General features: G+C 39.2%; 1 protein-coding gene across 1 annotated transcript in view; it reads left to right on the forward strand.

The window, feature by feature from the left end:
- ARCN1 (archain 1) overlaps positions 1–14,778 on the forward strand; it is a 29,884-nt gene extending 15,106 nt beyond the window's left edge. Inside the window, exons 6-10 of the mRNA XM_010830429.1 lie at positions 5,550–5,715; positions 8,038–8,185; positions 8,483–8,591; positions 10,970–11,174; positions 12,828–14,778. Of these exons, the coding sequence (XP_010828731.1) occupies positions 5,550–5,715; positions 8,038–8,185; positions 8,483–8,591; positions 10,970–11,174; positions 12,828–12,917 (718 nt within the window). The 3' untranslated portion in view covers positions 12,918–14,778. The remainder of the gene's footprint in view (positions 1–5,549; positions 5,716–8,037; positions 8,186–8,482; positions 8,592–10,969; positions 11,175–12,827) is intronic.
- Positions 14,779–15,729: the final 951 nt, after the last annotated feature.

Raw genomic sequence — 15,729 nt, forward strand, 5'->3', positions numbered from 1 at the left:
ACAACATTGTAAATCAGCTACACTTGAGTAAAATTTTAGGTATGAACATGAGATATTCCCCCTCTGCCCTCTTCGAACCATGACTGGGGACTCTTAGCCTTCCGTTTTCTGTTTAGAACTTAACTTTTCTACCAACTCTGTGGTGGTTAAATTAAACAAAAAATAACTTTTCTTCATGCTTAGTTTATACTTTGTCTCTTAAAATGGACTTGAGTTGGAGTACTAGAACAGTGATTCACTCTGTACTATATTTTGGCATGTCTTTCTCTAATTAGGACAAAAATTATAAATATCTTTAGTAGCAAATGTGTTATTTTTGCTTTTTAAGTATTTAAAGCCAGTATAGAATATTTTGATTTGTCTCTTATCGCAGGACTATGGTACTGGTTGGTAACATTTTTAAGTGGTAGTTATCAAGTTCACACTTTCATGACTCAGATTTCTTGTCTTGAAGCCCAGACTTTCTACTGTTACTGATGATTTTGAGGTCAGGTGAAAGATGAGTCTGGGAGGATACCTCTATCAGGTGTGCTTCAAAGAGGAGTATTTTGTGTGTCTTATTTTATATGAAATGAACAGTGTTTTGCTGGGATAAATCTTTCAAATCACTGAAGTTCCTGTGTTATTCCTAGTTGTTGCTCTGAGGGAGACAGGTTTGACACTATTTTAATAAGGTGTTGGAGACTATCATGTACTAGAGAGAGCTTGAAACTCTTTTCTGAATGTTGGAATACTTCTTGAGCATGGAGCGAATGCTTATGAAGGTAAATGACACCATGCATTGTCTTTAGATACATGTCTCTGTGGTCTTGAGTCTCATGCTTTTGTTTCTGGGAAGACTTAGAGGTTGGAACAGAATAAAGTAGGATGCCAGCACGGTTTTTTAAACCACTGAAGTTCACCCAGCTAAAACCTGTTTTAGTGAGGAATATGGATAGATTGTACTTAATAATGGCCCATAACAGCAGTACCTTTTATTTTACTTATTTTAAAAACTAGATTATACATTCATGTAGTTGTTCAAAAGTCAAAAGGTTCAAAGGATGTTGCACTAAAACTTCTTCCCACACAGCCATTCAAGGTTCTCTCTTCAGATACAACTAGCATTAATTAGTTTTTGTGTGTATCTTCCAAGAGAGATAATATATGTATAGATGAATAAAAATATGGTATAATTTCTGTTTTTCTCTTGTTATACATAAGTGGTGGTGTACTTGACACATTTTCTACTTGCTTTTTTTCACTGCAGTTCAGTCGCTCAGTCATGTCCAATTCTTTGTGACCCCATGGACTGCAGCCCGCCAGGGCTCCCTGTCTATCAACAACTCCCGGAATTTACTCAGACTCATATCCATTGAATCAGTAATGCCATCCAACCATCTCATCCTCTGTTGTCCACTTCTCCTCCTGCTTTCAATCTTTCCCAGCATCAGGGTCTTTTCAAATGAGTCACTTCTTCACATCAGGTGGCCTAAGTATTGGAGTTTTCAGCTTCAGCATCAGTCCTTCCAATGAACACCTAGGACTGATCTCCTTTAGGATGGACTGGTTGGATCTCCTTGCAGTCCAGGGGACTCTCAAGAGTCTTCTCCAACACCACAGTTCAAATGCATCAATTCTTCGGCGCTCAGCTTTCTTTATAGTCCAACTCTCACATCCACACATGACTACTGGAAAAACCATAGCTGTGACTAGACAGACCTTTTCGGCAAAGTTATGTCTCTTTTTAATACATTGTCTAGGTTGGTCCTAACTTTCCTTCCAAGGAGTAAGCGTCTTTTAAGTTCATGGCTGCAGTCACCATCTGCAGTGATCTTGGAGCCCAAAAAATTAAAGTCTGTCAGTGTTTCCATCGTTTACCCTTCTGCGTGCCATGAAGTGATGGGACCGGATGCCATGATCTTAGTTTTCTGAACGTTGAGTTTTAAGCCAGCTTTTTCACTCTTCTCTTTCACTTTCATCTAGAGGCTCTTTAGTTCTTCTTCACTCTCTGCCATAAGGGTGGTGTTATCTGCATATCTGAGGTTATTGATATTTCTCCCGGCAATCTTGATTTCACCTTGTGCTTCATCCAACCCAGAGTCTCTCATGATGTACTTACTCTGCATAAAAGTTAAATAAGCAGGGTGACAATATCCAGACTTGACGTACTTCTTTCCGTATTTGTAACCAGTTTGTTGTATGATGTCCAGTTCTAATTGTTGCTTCTGGACAACAGATTTCTCAGGAGGCAGGTAAAGTGGTCTGGTATTCCCATCTTTTGAAGAATTTTCCAGTTTGTTGTGATCTACACAGTCAAAGGCTTTGGCATAATCAATAAAGCAGAAGTAGATTGTTTCTGGTATTCTCTTGCCTTTTCTATGATCCAGCGGATGTTGGCAATTTGATCTCTGGTTCCTTTGCCTTTTCTAAATCCAGCTTGAATATCTGGAAGTTCATGCTTCACATACTGTTAAAGCCTGGGTTGGAGAATTTTGAGCATTACTTCGCTAGTGTGTGAGATGAGTGCAGTTGTGCGATAGTTTGAACATTCTTTGGCATTGCCTTTCTTTGGAACTGAAATGAAAACTGACCTTTTCCAGTCCCACGGTCACTGCTGAGTTTTCCAAATTTGCTGGCATATTGAGTGCAGCACTTTCACAGCATCATCTTTTAGGATTTGAAATAGCTCAGCTGGAATTCCATCACCTCCACTAGCTTTGCTTGTAGTGATGCTTCCTAAGACCCACTTGACTTCACATTCCAGGATGTCTGGCTCTAGGTGAGTGATCGCATCATTGTGGTTATCTGGGTCATGAAGATCTTTTTTGTACACTTCTTCTGTGTATCCTTGCCACCTCTTCTTAATATCTGCTTCTGTTAGGTCCATACCATTTCTGTCCTTTATTTTGCCCATTTTTGCATGAAATGTTCCCTTGGTACCTCTCATTTTCTTGAAGAGATCTCTAGTCTTTCCCATTCTGTTGTTTTCCTCTATTCCTTTGCACTGATCACAGAGGAAGGCTTTCCTAACTCTCCTTGCTATTTTTTGGAACTCTACATTCAAATGGGTACAGCTTTCCTTTTCTCCTTTGCCTTTAGCTTTTCTTCTTTTCACAGCTATTTGTAAGGCCTCCTCAGACAACCATTTTGCCTTTTTGAATTTCTTTTTCTTGGGGATGGTCTTGATCCCTGCCTCCTGTACAGTGTCATGAACCTCCATCCATAATTCTTCAGGCACTCTATCGCATCTAATTCCTTGAATCTATTTGTTACTTCCACTGTATAATCATAAGGGATTTGATTTAGGTCATACCTGAATGGTCTAGTGGTTTCCCCTACTTTCTTCAATTTAAGTATGAATTTGGCAATAAGGAGTTCATGATTGGAGCCACAGTTAGCTGCCAGTCTTGTTTTTGCTAACTGTATAAAGCTTTTCCATCTTTGGCTGCAAAGAATATAACCAATCTGATTTCGGTATTGACTATCTGGTGATGTCCATGTGTAGATCTTCTCTTGTGTTGTTGGAAGAGAGAGTGCTATGACCAGTGTGTTCTCTTCGCAAAACTCTGTTAGCCTTTGCCCTGCTTCATTTTGTACTCCAAGGACAAATTTGCCAGTTACTCCAGCTTTCTCTTGACTTCCTACTTTTTCATTCCAATCCCCTATGATGAAAAGGACATCTTTTTGGGGTGTTATAAGGAAATTTTTTCCTGTAATTAAGTGAAAAATCAATTGATTACTGGGAGAAACATCAATAACAGATACGCAGATGACACCACCCTTATGCAGAAAGTGAAGAAGAACTAAAGAGCCTCTTGATGAAAGTGAAAGAGGAGAGTGGCTTAAAACACAACATTCAAAAAACCAAGATCATGGCATCTGGTCCCATCACTTCATGGCGCATAGATGGGTAAATGATGGAAACAGTGACAGACTTTAATTTTCGGGGCTTCAAGATCACTGCAGATGGTGACTGCAGCCATGAAATGAAAGACGCTTGCTCCTTGGAAGAAAAGCTATGACCAACCTAGACAGCATATTAAAAAGCAGAGACATTACTTTGCCGACAAAGGTCCGTCTAGTCAACGCTATGGTTTTTCCAGTGGTCATGTATGGATATGAGAGTTGGACTGTGAAGAAAGCTGAGCACCGAAGAATTGATGCTTTTGAACTGTGGTGTTGGAGAAGACTCTTGAGAGTCCCTTGGACTGCAAGGAGATCCAACCAGTCCATCCTAAAGGAGATCAGTCCTAGGTGTTCATTGGAAGGACTGATGCTGAAGCTGAAACTCCAATACTTAGGCCACCTGATGTGAAGAAGTGACTCATTTGAAAAGACCCTGATGCTGGGAAAGATTGAAAGCAGGAGGAGAAGTGGACAACAGAGGATGAGATGGTTGGATGGCGTCACCGACTTAATGGACATGAGTTTGAGCAAGCTCCAGGTGTTGGTGTTGGACAGGGAAGCCTGGCGTGCTGCAGTCCATGGAGTTGCAAAGAGTTGGACACGACTTAGCAACTGAACTGAATGGATAAATTTATGAAGTTAATGACAGAGCTGTGGTTATATGAGAGAATATCGTATTCTCACAAAGTACATTCTGAAAAATGTTTAGGGGTAAGGGACCATGATGTATATGATCTGCATGTAAATAATTCAGGAGAAAAAGTAAAATATAGTTACATAGAGATGCAAATGATCAAACAAATGGGATAAAATATTAGCAATAGATAAAAAAGTATACATATATTCGTGTTACCATTTTAATTTTTTTTTTTTTTCTTTTTTGGCCACACCATGCAACGTGTGAAAACTTAGTTCCCTGACCAGGGATTGAACCCACTCCCTGTGGGTGCAGCATCTTAACCACTGGACCACCACAAAAGTCCCTGATTTTTTAATTTTTGATATTATTTTCAAATAAAAAACTTTGTCAGTTGTTCCTCTTTTTCTTGTAATTGCTCAGTATTCATTTTGTCGACATACTTTTATGTATTTAAGTCGCCCTCCTAGTGATGGACATTTGTTTCTAAACTTTTGATATTGCAAACAGTTTTTCAGTGAATAACATACATTGTTTTGTACAGGTGCAGACTTATCTGTACACTGAAGAATTGCTAAACCTAAGGATATAATGCTTTATTTTATTTTCTATAGTGATAAAGTATTCTTTTCCTTTTTTAAAAAATTGAAATGTAGTTGATTTACAGTGTTGTATTCATTTCTGTTGTACAGCAGAGTGACTCAGTTATGCATATATAGATATAGGAATTCTTTTCTATTATGGTTTATCCTGGGAGATTGGATATAGTTCCCTGTGCTATACAGCAGGACCTTGCTTTTTATCCATTCTAAATGTAATAGTTTGGCGTACAGCAACAAAGACCCAAAGCAATCAAAAATAAATTTTTAACAAAATGTAATAGTTTGTATAATGCTATAAATTTTGATACATATGGCAGCAACACCTTAAAACAAGTTGCTGGTGGCTAATCAACATTAAGCCCCAGAGAAAGGGAATTCTGGTTTTTACCTTTCTGAACAAATTCATTTTTCTTTCTCTACAGTGTGCACATGAAGATTGAGGAAAAGATCACATTAACCTGTGGCCGAGATGGAGGATTACAGAACATGGAGCTGCACGGCATGATCATGCTTAGGATCTCAGATGATAAATTTGGCCGAATTCGTCTTCATGTGGAAAATGAAGACAAGAAAGGAGTACAGCTACAGGTGCATAGAGGCTTTTAATAAGGGATTATTAAGGTTTTGTCTACTTAGCACAGTCTTGTTCAGCTGGAGTTCCTGTATGAACCATAGAACACAGATGATTATTTATTTTATGTAACTAGTACCATTCTAAATGCATAGGAAAAAAGTTAATCTGTTGTCTACAGTGGATGCCTTGAGTCGATAAATGCCTTCCCAAGCCAGTTGTGAGTGATTGACAGCAGCTGTATTAGTATGGCCTTTTAATATTGAAATTGAGTGAAAGGTCATTTTGAAATCTAATAAATGACTTCATACTCACAGAGGTACAAAGAGATGCTTATCTGTTACTATTATGCAAAAGTAAATTCATTTAGGATTTTGCTTGAAGTATAGTTAAAGAAACAACAAGTTTTAAAACTTAATGGGCAGGTATTTTATTAAAACAAATTATGACACTGCACATTCTGCTACTCTATAAACTGCCAGTGCTTGTTTTGTTAGCTGAAGGGTAGTATCTAATGGTATATTCGAAATGTACATAGAATTCTTAAAAATAAGTATGTTCCACCTATGTGGCTTCTTTCTAAGAAGCCTTTATAACAGTTGTTCTTGTTACATTTTATTTACTTATTTTCAAAAATTTTATTTATTGATGGTTTGGCTGAGTCTTTGTTGCTGCATAGGCTGCTCTCTAGCTATGGTGTGCAGGCTTCTCATTGCAGTGGCTTCTTTTGTTTCACAGTATAGGCTCTAGGTCCACGAGCTTCAGTAGTTGAGGCTTCCAGGCTCTAGGAAATAGCCTCAATAGTTTTGGTGCACAGGCTCAACAGTTGTAGCTCACGGGCTTAGTTGCTTCGTGGCATGTGGGATCTTCCCAAATCAGGGATTGGTCACCTGCATTGGCAGGTGGATTCTTTACCATTGAGCCACAGAAGTCCTGTCTTATTTTATTTTAAAAAATTTTTGGCCACGCTGTGTGGAGTATGGGATCTTAGTTCCCTGACCAGGTATCAAACCCACCTCCTCTCCATTAGAAGTGTAGAGTCTTAACCACTGGTCCACCAAGGAAGATTGTTATATTTTATTTAGATAGTTGATCTTACATCTCTTGTCACAAGAACAAAGCCTTTTCAGAGAAGAAGATGATTTTGTCTGCTTTTTTCCCTCTTTCATAGTTCAGTTCAGTTCAGCTCAGTCGTGTTCAACTCTTTGCGACCCCATGCACTGCGGCGTGCCAGGCTTCCCTGTCCATCACCAACTCCCGGAGCTTGACAAACTCATGTCCATCAAGTCAGTGATGCCATCCAACCATCTCATCCTCTGTCATCCCCTTCTCCTCCTGCCTTCAGTCTTTCCCAGCATCAAGGTCTTTTCAAATGAGTCACTTCTTCGCATCAGGTGGCCAAAGTATTGGAGTTTCAGCATCAGTCCTTCCAATGAATATTCAGGACTGATTTCCTTTAGGAACGACTGGTTGGATCTCACTGCAGTCCAAGAGACTCTCAAGAGTCTTTTCCAACACCACAGTTGAAAAGCATAACCAACACACAATTGTCTTTTGGAAGTAGTGCTTATATTATTTGACAGTAGCATTGCTGGCTTGTAAAGTGTATGTAGTCATCAATCCAAAAGTTTCTTCTTTTTCCTTTTTTCCCCTAATATGACTTCTTTAAAAAAGATTGGTCCATCTTATTTGGCCTGAGTTTGAGCAACTTTAGCTCTCTACACAAAATTGCAAGTAAACTTTGCACAGAGCTTTTCCCTCTCCTTCGTTAGTGTAAGGTGAGCACTACTGTGTGACAAAGACAGCGGATCAAGCTCTAACCCTGCTCTTCTATTTGGCAAGCTTGGCCTCACCATGAGGCTGCTCCCCCTAAAGTATTTTTGTAAAGGACTTGGCTGATGGTCTTTTAACTTTTTCAGTTACAAAATTACTAACTTGTTACTTACAAACAAAATGGTTAGAGTAAAAATTACTTTATTGCTATTTTTAAATGTCTTAAATCTTTAGAAGTCTTTCAGGGACCTCCCTGTTGTTCAGTAGTTAAGATTCCACCTTCCAATGCAGGGGATGTGGGTTTGATCCCTGGTGGGAGAACTAAGATCCCATGTGCTGTGGGGTTGCTAAGCCTGCTCACCGCAGTGAAGACCCAGTGCAGTCAAAATTTTTTAAAACACAGTCTTTGAAGAAGGGAAATCTTTCTTCAAAATCAAAAATAATTGGAATTTTTTAGGCACCCTATTTTAGATGTTTAGATTATGGGCCATGTAAGACCAAAAGGAATTTATTTCCTGTCTTGTCATGTCTGAACCTCAGAAATTTTCTTTCCTTTCTCATTTCAGACCCATCCAAATGTGGATAAAAAACTTTTCACTGCAGAATCTCTAATTGGTTTGAAGAATCCAGAGAAGTCATTTCCAGTCAACAGTGATGTAGGGGTGCTAAAGTGGAGACTACAGACCACAGAGGAATCTTTTATTCCACTGACAAGTAAGTGCCTCTGGCCAGTCCTACTAAGCTAGTCTGCACTGAGAATTAGAAATAGCCCTGACTTGTGCACTTTTATCCTTATTGCCGTAATTCTTTTTGACAAAATGACCTTTTAAAATGGACTGTATTTTAATGATTAGATTTAATTTTTAATATCTTTAATTTTGAAACCATTGTTTCCAATAGTTTACATTAGAATGTTTTAGGGCTTGCTGGTATCAGTTTTGATTTGCAGTCTTAACTTTGCTTCATTCTTTTCCTAATGTTCTAGTATACTTGCTTTGCTTTTGTCTTCAGTTAATTGCTGGCCCTCAGAAAGTGGAAATGGTTGTGATGTCAACATAGAATATGAGCTACAAGAAGATAATTTAGAACTGAATGATGTGGTTATCACCATTCCACTCCCGTAAGTTCCGCACATAATCACTTTTTCTCTAGTGAGCTTTATAGAACTAGTCTTTTAGAACTCAGTTTTGGAGGCCACACTTAGCTGACTGTCCATGCTAAGATATATAAGATACAAAGGCCAGTTGTGAAAGAAGCTTGGTACAAAAGACTGCATACTAACTGTATGATTCCATGTATAAGACATTCTGAAAAGGTAATACTCTTGGGAGAGAAATCAGGCATTTGACTGCAGAGGAGCACAAGGAAACTTTGGAGATGATGGAAATATTCTGTGACTTGATTGTAATGTGCTTACAAGCTACATTTGTCAAAATGTATACAACTGTATACTTTTGAAGGAGTGCATATTACTGACTTTAAAGCCAAACATACAAAGCTGGTTGTAGTTCTAAAGCTGTGTTTTCAGATGTTGGTCTTCAGTTTGTTCCTGTAGTAATGAAGGTTTCCAGAAGGAGGAGCCAGTTCTCTGTTTTGTTTTGCAACTCTTAAAGAAGAAATTGAGTCTGTCAGACTGAATTCTTCTTTTTTCACCTGCTTTGCTAAGTTACCAGCTAAAGATGAGAGTATGATTTCAGGGTACTATTTTGGTGAAACAAGATATTTGCATTAGTTTCAGAAAGTTTTCTAACAACTTCATTGAGGTATGGTTGACATGCAATAAACTACATATGTTGAAATTGTACAATTGGATAAGTTTTGACCTATATGCACCTGTGAAACCATGATCACAATTAAAATAACAAAAAACCCATCACCCCCAGAAGTTTAGTTCCAGTAAGTTTTGATGTATGCTTAAATGGCATACTTTCTAGGATCACCTAGAAATACTCTACTTTATCTCCTCACTAGCATTTCTAGTGACTGAACTATTATTATTTCACCATTGAATCCCTGCTCCTCTCCTCTGCCTCTCAGCATCCCCATGATTAAGTATAGGCCTTAATAATGAATACCTAGTAAGTATATTCTTAGTGTGTTTTTACTATTAAATTGCCCAGTTATTATTACAGAGAAAATGGTTCTAATTTAATATGCAGGTTTATTCAAATTAATTTTAAATTAATTTGAATTAAAATTAAATTAATTTGTAGTTTGATTCAGGTCTTGACATGGCCAGGTCTGGTTTTAGTCATTCTTATTTCCATTTTTTAAAATATGAGTTATTACCAGTGTCCCCCTTAATGGGCTAATCATCTTAATTCTTCACAGCTTGGTTTTTGTTTCGGAACAGTAGATGTCTGCCTTGAACTGTCCTGAGACTTGGGCGTTGGTGACAGGTGTGGGTTTTATTTTGTCAAGATTTATTTTGTGAGACTATTTTTAGGATGCCACAAGTTTTGGGCCTCTCCATCTACCCTATAATTGTGGTTATGGTGGTTTCCTGTGTCTTAGTTCAATTTTGCAACAGTCTCCAGAAGAGACCCTTGGACAGCACTTTACCCTTTTGTCTAGAACTGATCAAATTAGAGCTCAGAACCAGAATGGGAACAAGGGCAAAGGGAAGAAACATACATACAACTGGGACCATAAAAGAGTTAATTGTGTTATCTCACCCTTTATCAAAGTTTTTCTGGTCTCCCTTATTTACGGAGCCCCTAATGCAAACATTGGATGTCACTGGTGAATTAAAAGGTGGTAAATTTAGAATGTGTAGGAGTAGGTGACACTGCCTGTCAGCCATGTGTGGGGGTGTGAAATACATCCTCACTAGCCCTGGTTCTCCTGCAGATTTAGGACAACTGTGTATCTCTCTTTCCCATCATGCTCACATTTTGCCCAGGGGCAGTTGTTCTTTCACTTACCAAATAAAAGTTCATTTCCTGGATTGTAAATCAAATAAACCCACTGGCATCAACTACAGTAAGTTTTGAAACATTCTGAAATCTTTTGAAAACATTCTCAGAGGTCCAAATTCATTTCCATTCTAAATAACCATAGGCATTTTAAGTTCTCCCCCACTGTTACTATCAACCTGTTTTTCCCCTCATTGGCATCTATAAAGAGAACAACACTATGTTAAAATTCCTTCTTGACAGTGCAGCAAACCATCAGTGCAGGATTTTTTGAAATATATCCCACTTCACACATTTGTCAGTCTCGGTCCCCTGCCAGCTCCAGATCTAGTCCATAAGTTGGAACAGCTCATGACTGTGTGCCAATTACTTACGGTTGCATATATCTGTACCTACAGAAGGGATGAGTGAAACCCTTAACCAGTGTAAGGGTCCTTGAGGTTATTAAGGAGTCTAATTTTTTCTAGGACTGTATAAAAGCAGGAAGAATTTGAGAAGCATAATCAAATTTGGGGCTGGTTTTCCTTGGCAGAGTTTTTCTAACTCTGGACAGCTGACTTGACACGGGTGTTTCTTGTGGCAGATCTGGTGTTGGCGCTCCAGTGATTGGTGAGATTGATGGCGAGTATCGACATGACAGTCGACGAAATACCTTGGAGTGGTGCCTGCCAGTGATTGATGCCAAAAATAAGAGTGGCAGCCTTGAGTTCAGCATTGCTGGGCAGCCCAATGACTTCTTCCCTGTTCAAGTCTCCTTCATCTCCAAAAAAAATTACTGTAACATACAGGTATTCCCTTTTAATAGAAATCTTACACGGGGAAGGTGGTAGAACAGATGTTTAATAGGCAATATGACTTCATAGAGCAGAAAATCAGAAAAAATGATGTCCTCCATGGATTCCATTGCTGTCTCATTGTATTGCGTGCATGCTCAGTTGCTTCAGTCATGTTCGACTCTTTGCAGCCCTTTGGACTATAGCCCACCAGGCTCTTCTGTCCATGGGATTCTCCAGGCAAGAATACTGGCGTGGGTCGCTGTGCCCTCCACGGGATCTTCGCGACCCAGGGATCAAACCCTAGTCTCCTGCATTACAGGCAGATTCTTTAATGCTGAGCCACAGTCTTGGTCAGATTCTTCACCTGCTTTATTTCAGTTTTTTTCTCTAGATCAGATAAAGAAATTGAATGTGATTATATATAAAAGTGTTATGGGTTGTGCAGGAGTCATATCTCTTAGTTGCCTGTGTGTTCAGTAATCTCATGTATCTTAGAATCATTTACCAAAGCATTTAGCACATGACTTAGTAATCCCTTTTGTAGTATTGTCACTTGATTTGAACCCAAAGACTGCTTCCCATCATTAATATGGATCATTATAAGCCATTTCTGCTGTAAACTTTGTCCTTTAGGTAGACAAAACAGTGGAAATTTGTGAACTGTTCCTTATTTATTTGTTTAGGCTGCACCACATGGCTTGCAGGATCTTAGTTTCTCAACCAGGACTGAACCCAGACCCATGGCAGTGAAAGTGCCAAATCCTAACCACAGGACTGCCAGGAAATTCCCTGTAAACTGTTTAGGTCATTATTTTTAACTCCTTGTTTTTCTAGTTTTTGAAATTGCATTACAAGCACCGAGTTTATATTGTCATCTTCCCCTCTGACTTGTTGATTTGCACTCTTACCTTTCCAGATGGTCTCTGTCTCTCCTCTTAAGTGCTTGGAAAGTTATAATTTCCTCTGTCAGTTTTCTCTCTCCCCTGCCCCCACTCAGTTATTGGCTCAGCCCCATCAGTATTGGAGCATATTGTTGAACCCGAGACGTTTTCCTGTTAGGGACCATTTGAAGAACAGGAGAGTATAAATTGCTCTATCAGAATTTCATTAGAAAATGTGAGTCAGTGGTTCAGGTTTTATGTTGGTGCCATTACAGGCACCATTGTTACAGGTAATTCATTAAACTGGATGTTTATTATTATTAATAAAAAGAAATCTCATTAGAACAACCCAGCCATATCTGGAAAATAAGTATGATAGAGTAGCTTAGAGAGACTTTGAGAGAACTTTTAACAAGTAATGTCGAGTTGTTAGAATACTGCCTTTTGGGTCAAAATGTTAATTGGTCATCCTTATAGAATGTCTGTGACCTAATGGGTTTTATAGGGCAGGGCCTGGGCAGTGGCTGCTTACTCTGGACCTTTTACTTAATACCATTCTACGTATCATCCCAGGAGTTGTCTTTTCTGTCAAAGAACAGATTAATCATGTTGATGGGGAAGAGTGATGCTGTGAGCTACAGTTGTGAATTGAACTTTTTTAGTATTTCTGAGTTAAACTTTTAATACTGCTTTGGTGAATTTGGTCTGTTCTGTACTGAGAATTTAGCCAGCACCTTGAAGACCCGCTGTTCTGCTTTACCTTACTCCTTGTTTGTTTTCCTAGGTTACCAAAGTGACCCAGGTAGATGGAAACAGCCCTGTAAGGTTTTCCACAGAGACCACTTTCCTAGTGGATAAGTATGAAATTCTGTAGTACCAAGAAGAAGGAACCGAAAAGGAAAATTTTCAAATAAAGAAGAAGCCAACAGTGGCTGAAGAGTTTTTTCCAAACCCACAAGCCATTGGAGACCCTTTTTTTTCAAACACAGTGCACGATTCTCTGAGCGCAAGGACCCTCAACTCACCCTCAGTGTTTCAGTGTCACAGAGACGTTCTTTGGCAAACCAATGACACACCATAAAGGGAAAGGCTGCTGATTTCTTTGGCAGATTTACTGGCCAGCAGGAAAGCAAGCTCTCCAGAGAATGCCCCCAGTTAAACATTCTCTCCCTTTGCCTAAGTTGTTCTTTTATTTGAATCCTTAAATATATTATATTTCATACTTTGTTTTTAAAAAGTATTCTCTGTGGAAGATTTTAATCTTTCACACTTCTTTACCTTCAGTTTTTTTCTTTTGTATATCCAATCAAGCCCTGGGATCATCTGCAAATAGGCATTGTATTTGGCACTCCCATAACAGGTTGATCTAATCCAGCCTTGATTTGTGGACTATGCAAGTAAACTGCTTGAGAAGTATGAGGTCTACACATTAAAAGATAAGGTTGTCTTATGTCGTTTTCCTGTATCTATTCATCCCTCCATTCCTTTGCCAAGCTGTTTTCCTTTCAGGCTTGTCTCTCTGCTTTAGAACACTACTGTGAATCCTATTGTGTAAAGACAGCTGAGAAGCAGCTTTCAGATGGCATAGCCCCCCCAGCTTCAAGGTGTCCGGGAGGAGAAGGGTCATGTCCAGTTAGGGATTTCATACCCGCAGGTAATCATGTTTGCTGCTGGTGCCACCCAGACTTCCATTCTCCACATTTTGGGTACTTCAGCTAATACATGATAGCTCATGGTCTTTGTAATCCATTCACATTCCTGAGATTGACCACCTCCCTCTTCCTGAATGTTCTCTAAATGTCATCAGTTTTTGCTTTCCATCTGAAATAAGGTTATGATTTTGGAGGCTGAACCCTCAGAGAGTCCTTGTGCCAATCCCGTGGGCCCTAAACTGTCAAGGAGACTCCAGTCTCACCACCAGGTCTTTAGCCTCTCAAGATGCAGCTGATTATATTGCTATATAGGAATTGCTGATAATACTCCTTTCTAGCCGCCTCAACATTTTTTTCAGCAGCCTATCCTTCCCATCTCTGAAACCCTTCCTCTTTCTCCCCTATGTCTTTTCTGTTGAGTGTCATCGTGTAGTGGTTGTTTCTCAGCGCCCCCCTCATCCATTATTTCTTCAGTGGAGAAGACTGCATCAGCCAGCCTAGCGTTGGCTTTTAATTTGCACTGGGGATTGGTAGAGTTGTTGCCAGGCTGCAGCCATAGGCGGAGGAATAGACAGATGACAGGAGACGACCTCCTGCACTTTCAGCTGGTTGGAGAGTACCACTCCCACTCTGAACAACATTTGGCCTTCCCTGCAAAGAGTGTCCTGTACTTCAAGCAAAGCAGTCACACACAAATGGCCATGGATGGAATTGTTTGCCAAAGAAATTTCTGGCCTTTCCCTTCCCCTTCCCCTTAATCGCATCAGGGAAGAATCCTTATCTCTAGCTTGGTTTCCACATAAGGTTTTTTGAGGAAGGGGACTGGGACAAGAAATCTGTCATGTAGTTATGTAGACAAGGAATCTTATTAATTCAGTTTTGTTGGAGAGTTGCTTGTCCATATGATTTTTTAAAAGTGAGATTTAGTTTCACAAAAACTTTTTTTTCTGAAATTACTTTTGGGGTAATATTTAAAATGAGAGACATTTTGTAACCCTGTAAAATACATAGGGAATATAACATTCCAGTGTACACAAAGAAGACAGATTCTTTAATCAAATAAAGTATTATAAAATGAATGTTTTTTAGACTGTTGACCCTCTCATACTTTGGTGTCTTCTTGCTGATTCAGAATGATGTAATGGGATCTAAGATTAAAAATTAATGATATGTTTCTTTTAAGAGGAAATACTAAGAGTATTCATTACCTTTTCTCCCTATAACAAGTATTGTACCTCCTTGTGTATTTTTCTACATTTGAGACACACACACATGTACTCCTGACAGTAGCTTTTGAATTTGATGACACTGTGGGCTTTTGATCCTCATTTTGTCAGGGGCAGTTGTAGAATCAGAAAAATGAAGCTTCGTCTTAAAGGAGTAACATAGGTGGTGATATTTTGGTGCATTCTCTTCCCCATTAGACAAACAGTGGTAAGTAAGTGATGCAGGCATGAGTGATGAATGCCTTGGGAAATGCCTCAGAACAGGCTGCTTCCTTACTCTCTATTTCAATTTAAAAACTATAGAATGTCACCAAATTGGAAGGCAAATCTCTGATGAATAATAAGTTTCTGGAATGAATAAGTTTTTATTTTAATGGTGAGAGGGAAGATTTTGAATTTTTTTTCCTTAAGAGAACTAGCAAGTATCTTGTCTAATGTTGCTAAAGTATAGCTTGGCTCCCTGAGGTTGTAACGTTAATCCAGTGAAATGAAGCACACCAAACCCACACCACACCCTCTGGCAGCTGATACCTCCATGGTGTCGAGTGGACTTTTTGTTGGCTGCTTGTGAGGGAGACTAACAAAATAATTAGATCTGACTGAGCATTCTGTTTGATGTAGGAGGTTTGTGGTCCCTGCTCTGGGTTAATTAATTCCACATAGAGGAGGTAGGGAGGGAATTGAGTTCCTTTTAAGAAAAGGTCTGTCATTGGTCTACTCAGTATCAAACCCCAAATCAGTCAGCCCATACATCGCTGCAGGAAACATTGCCCTCAGTTAACATGGTAGCCACTAGCTAGGCTCTCAG

Source organism: Bison bison, unplaced genomic scaffold (assembly GCF_000754665.1).
Source record: "Bison bison bison isolate TAMUID 2011002044 unplaced genomic scaffold, Bison_UMD1.0 scf7180017864518, whole genome shotgun sequence".
Classification (NCBI taxonomy): Eukaryota; Metazoa; Chordata; class Mammalia; order Artiodactyla; family Bovidae; genus Bison; species Bison bison.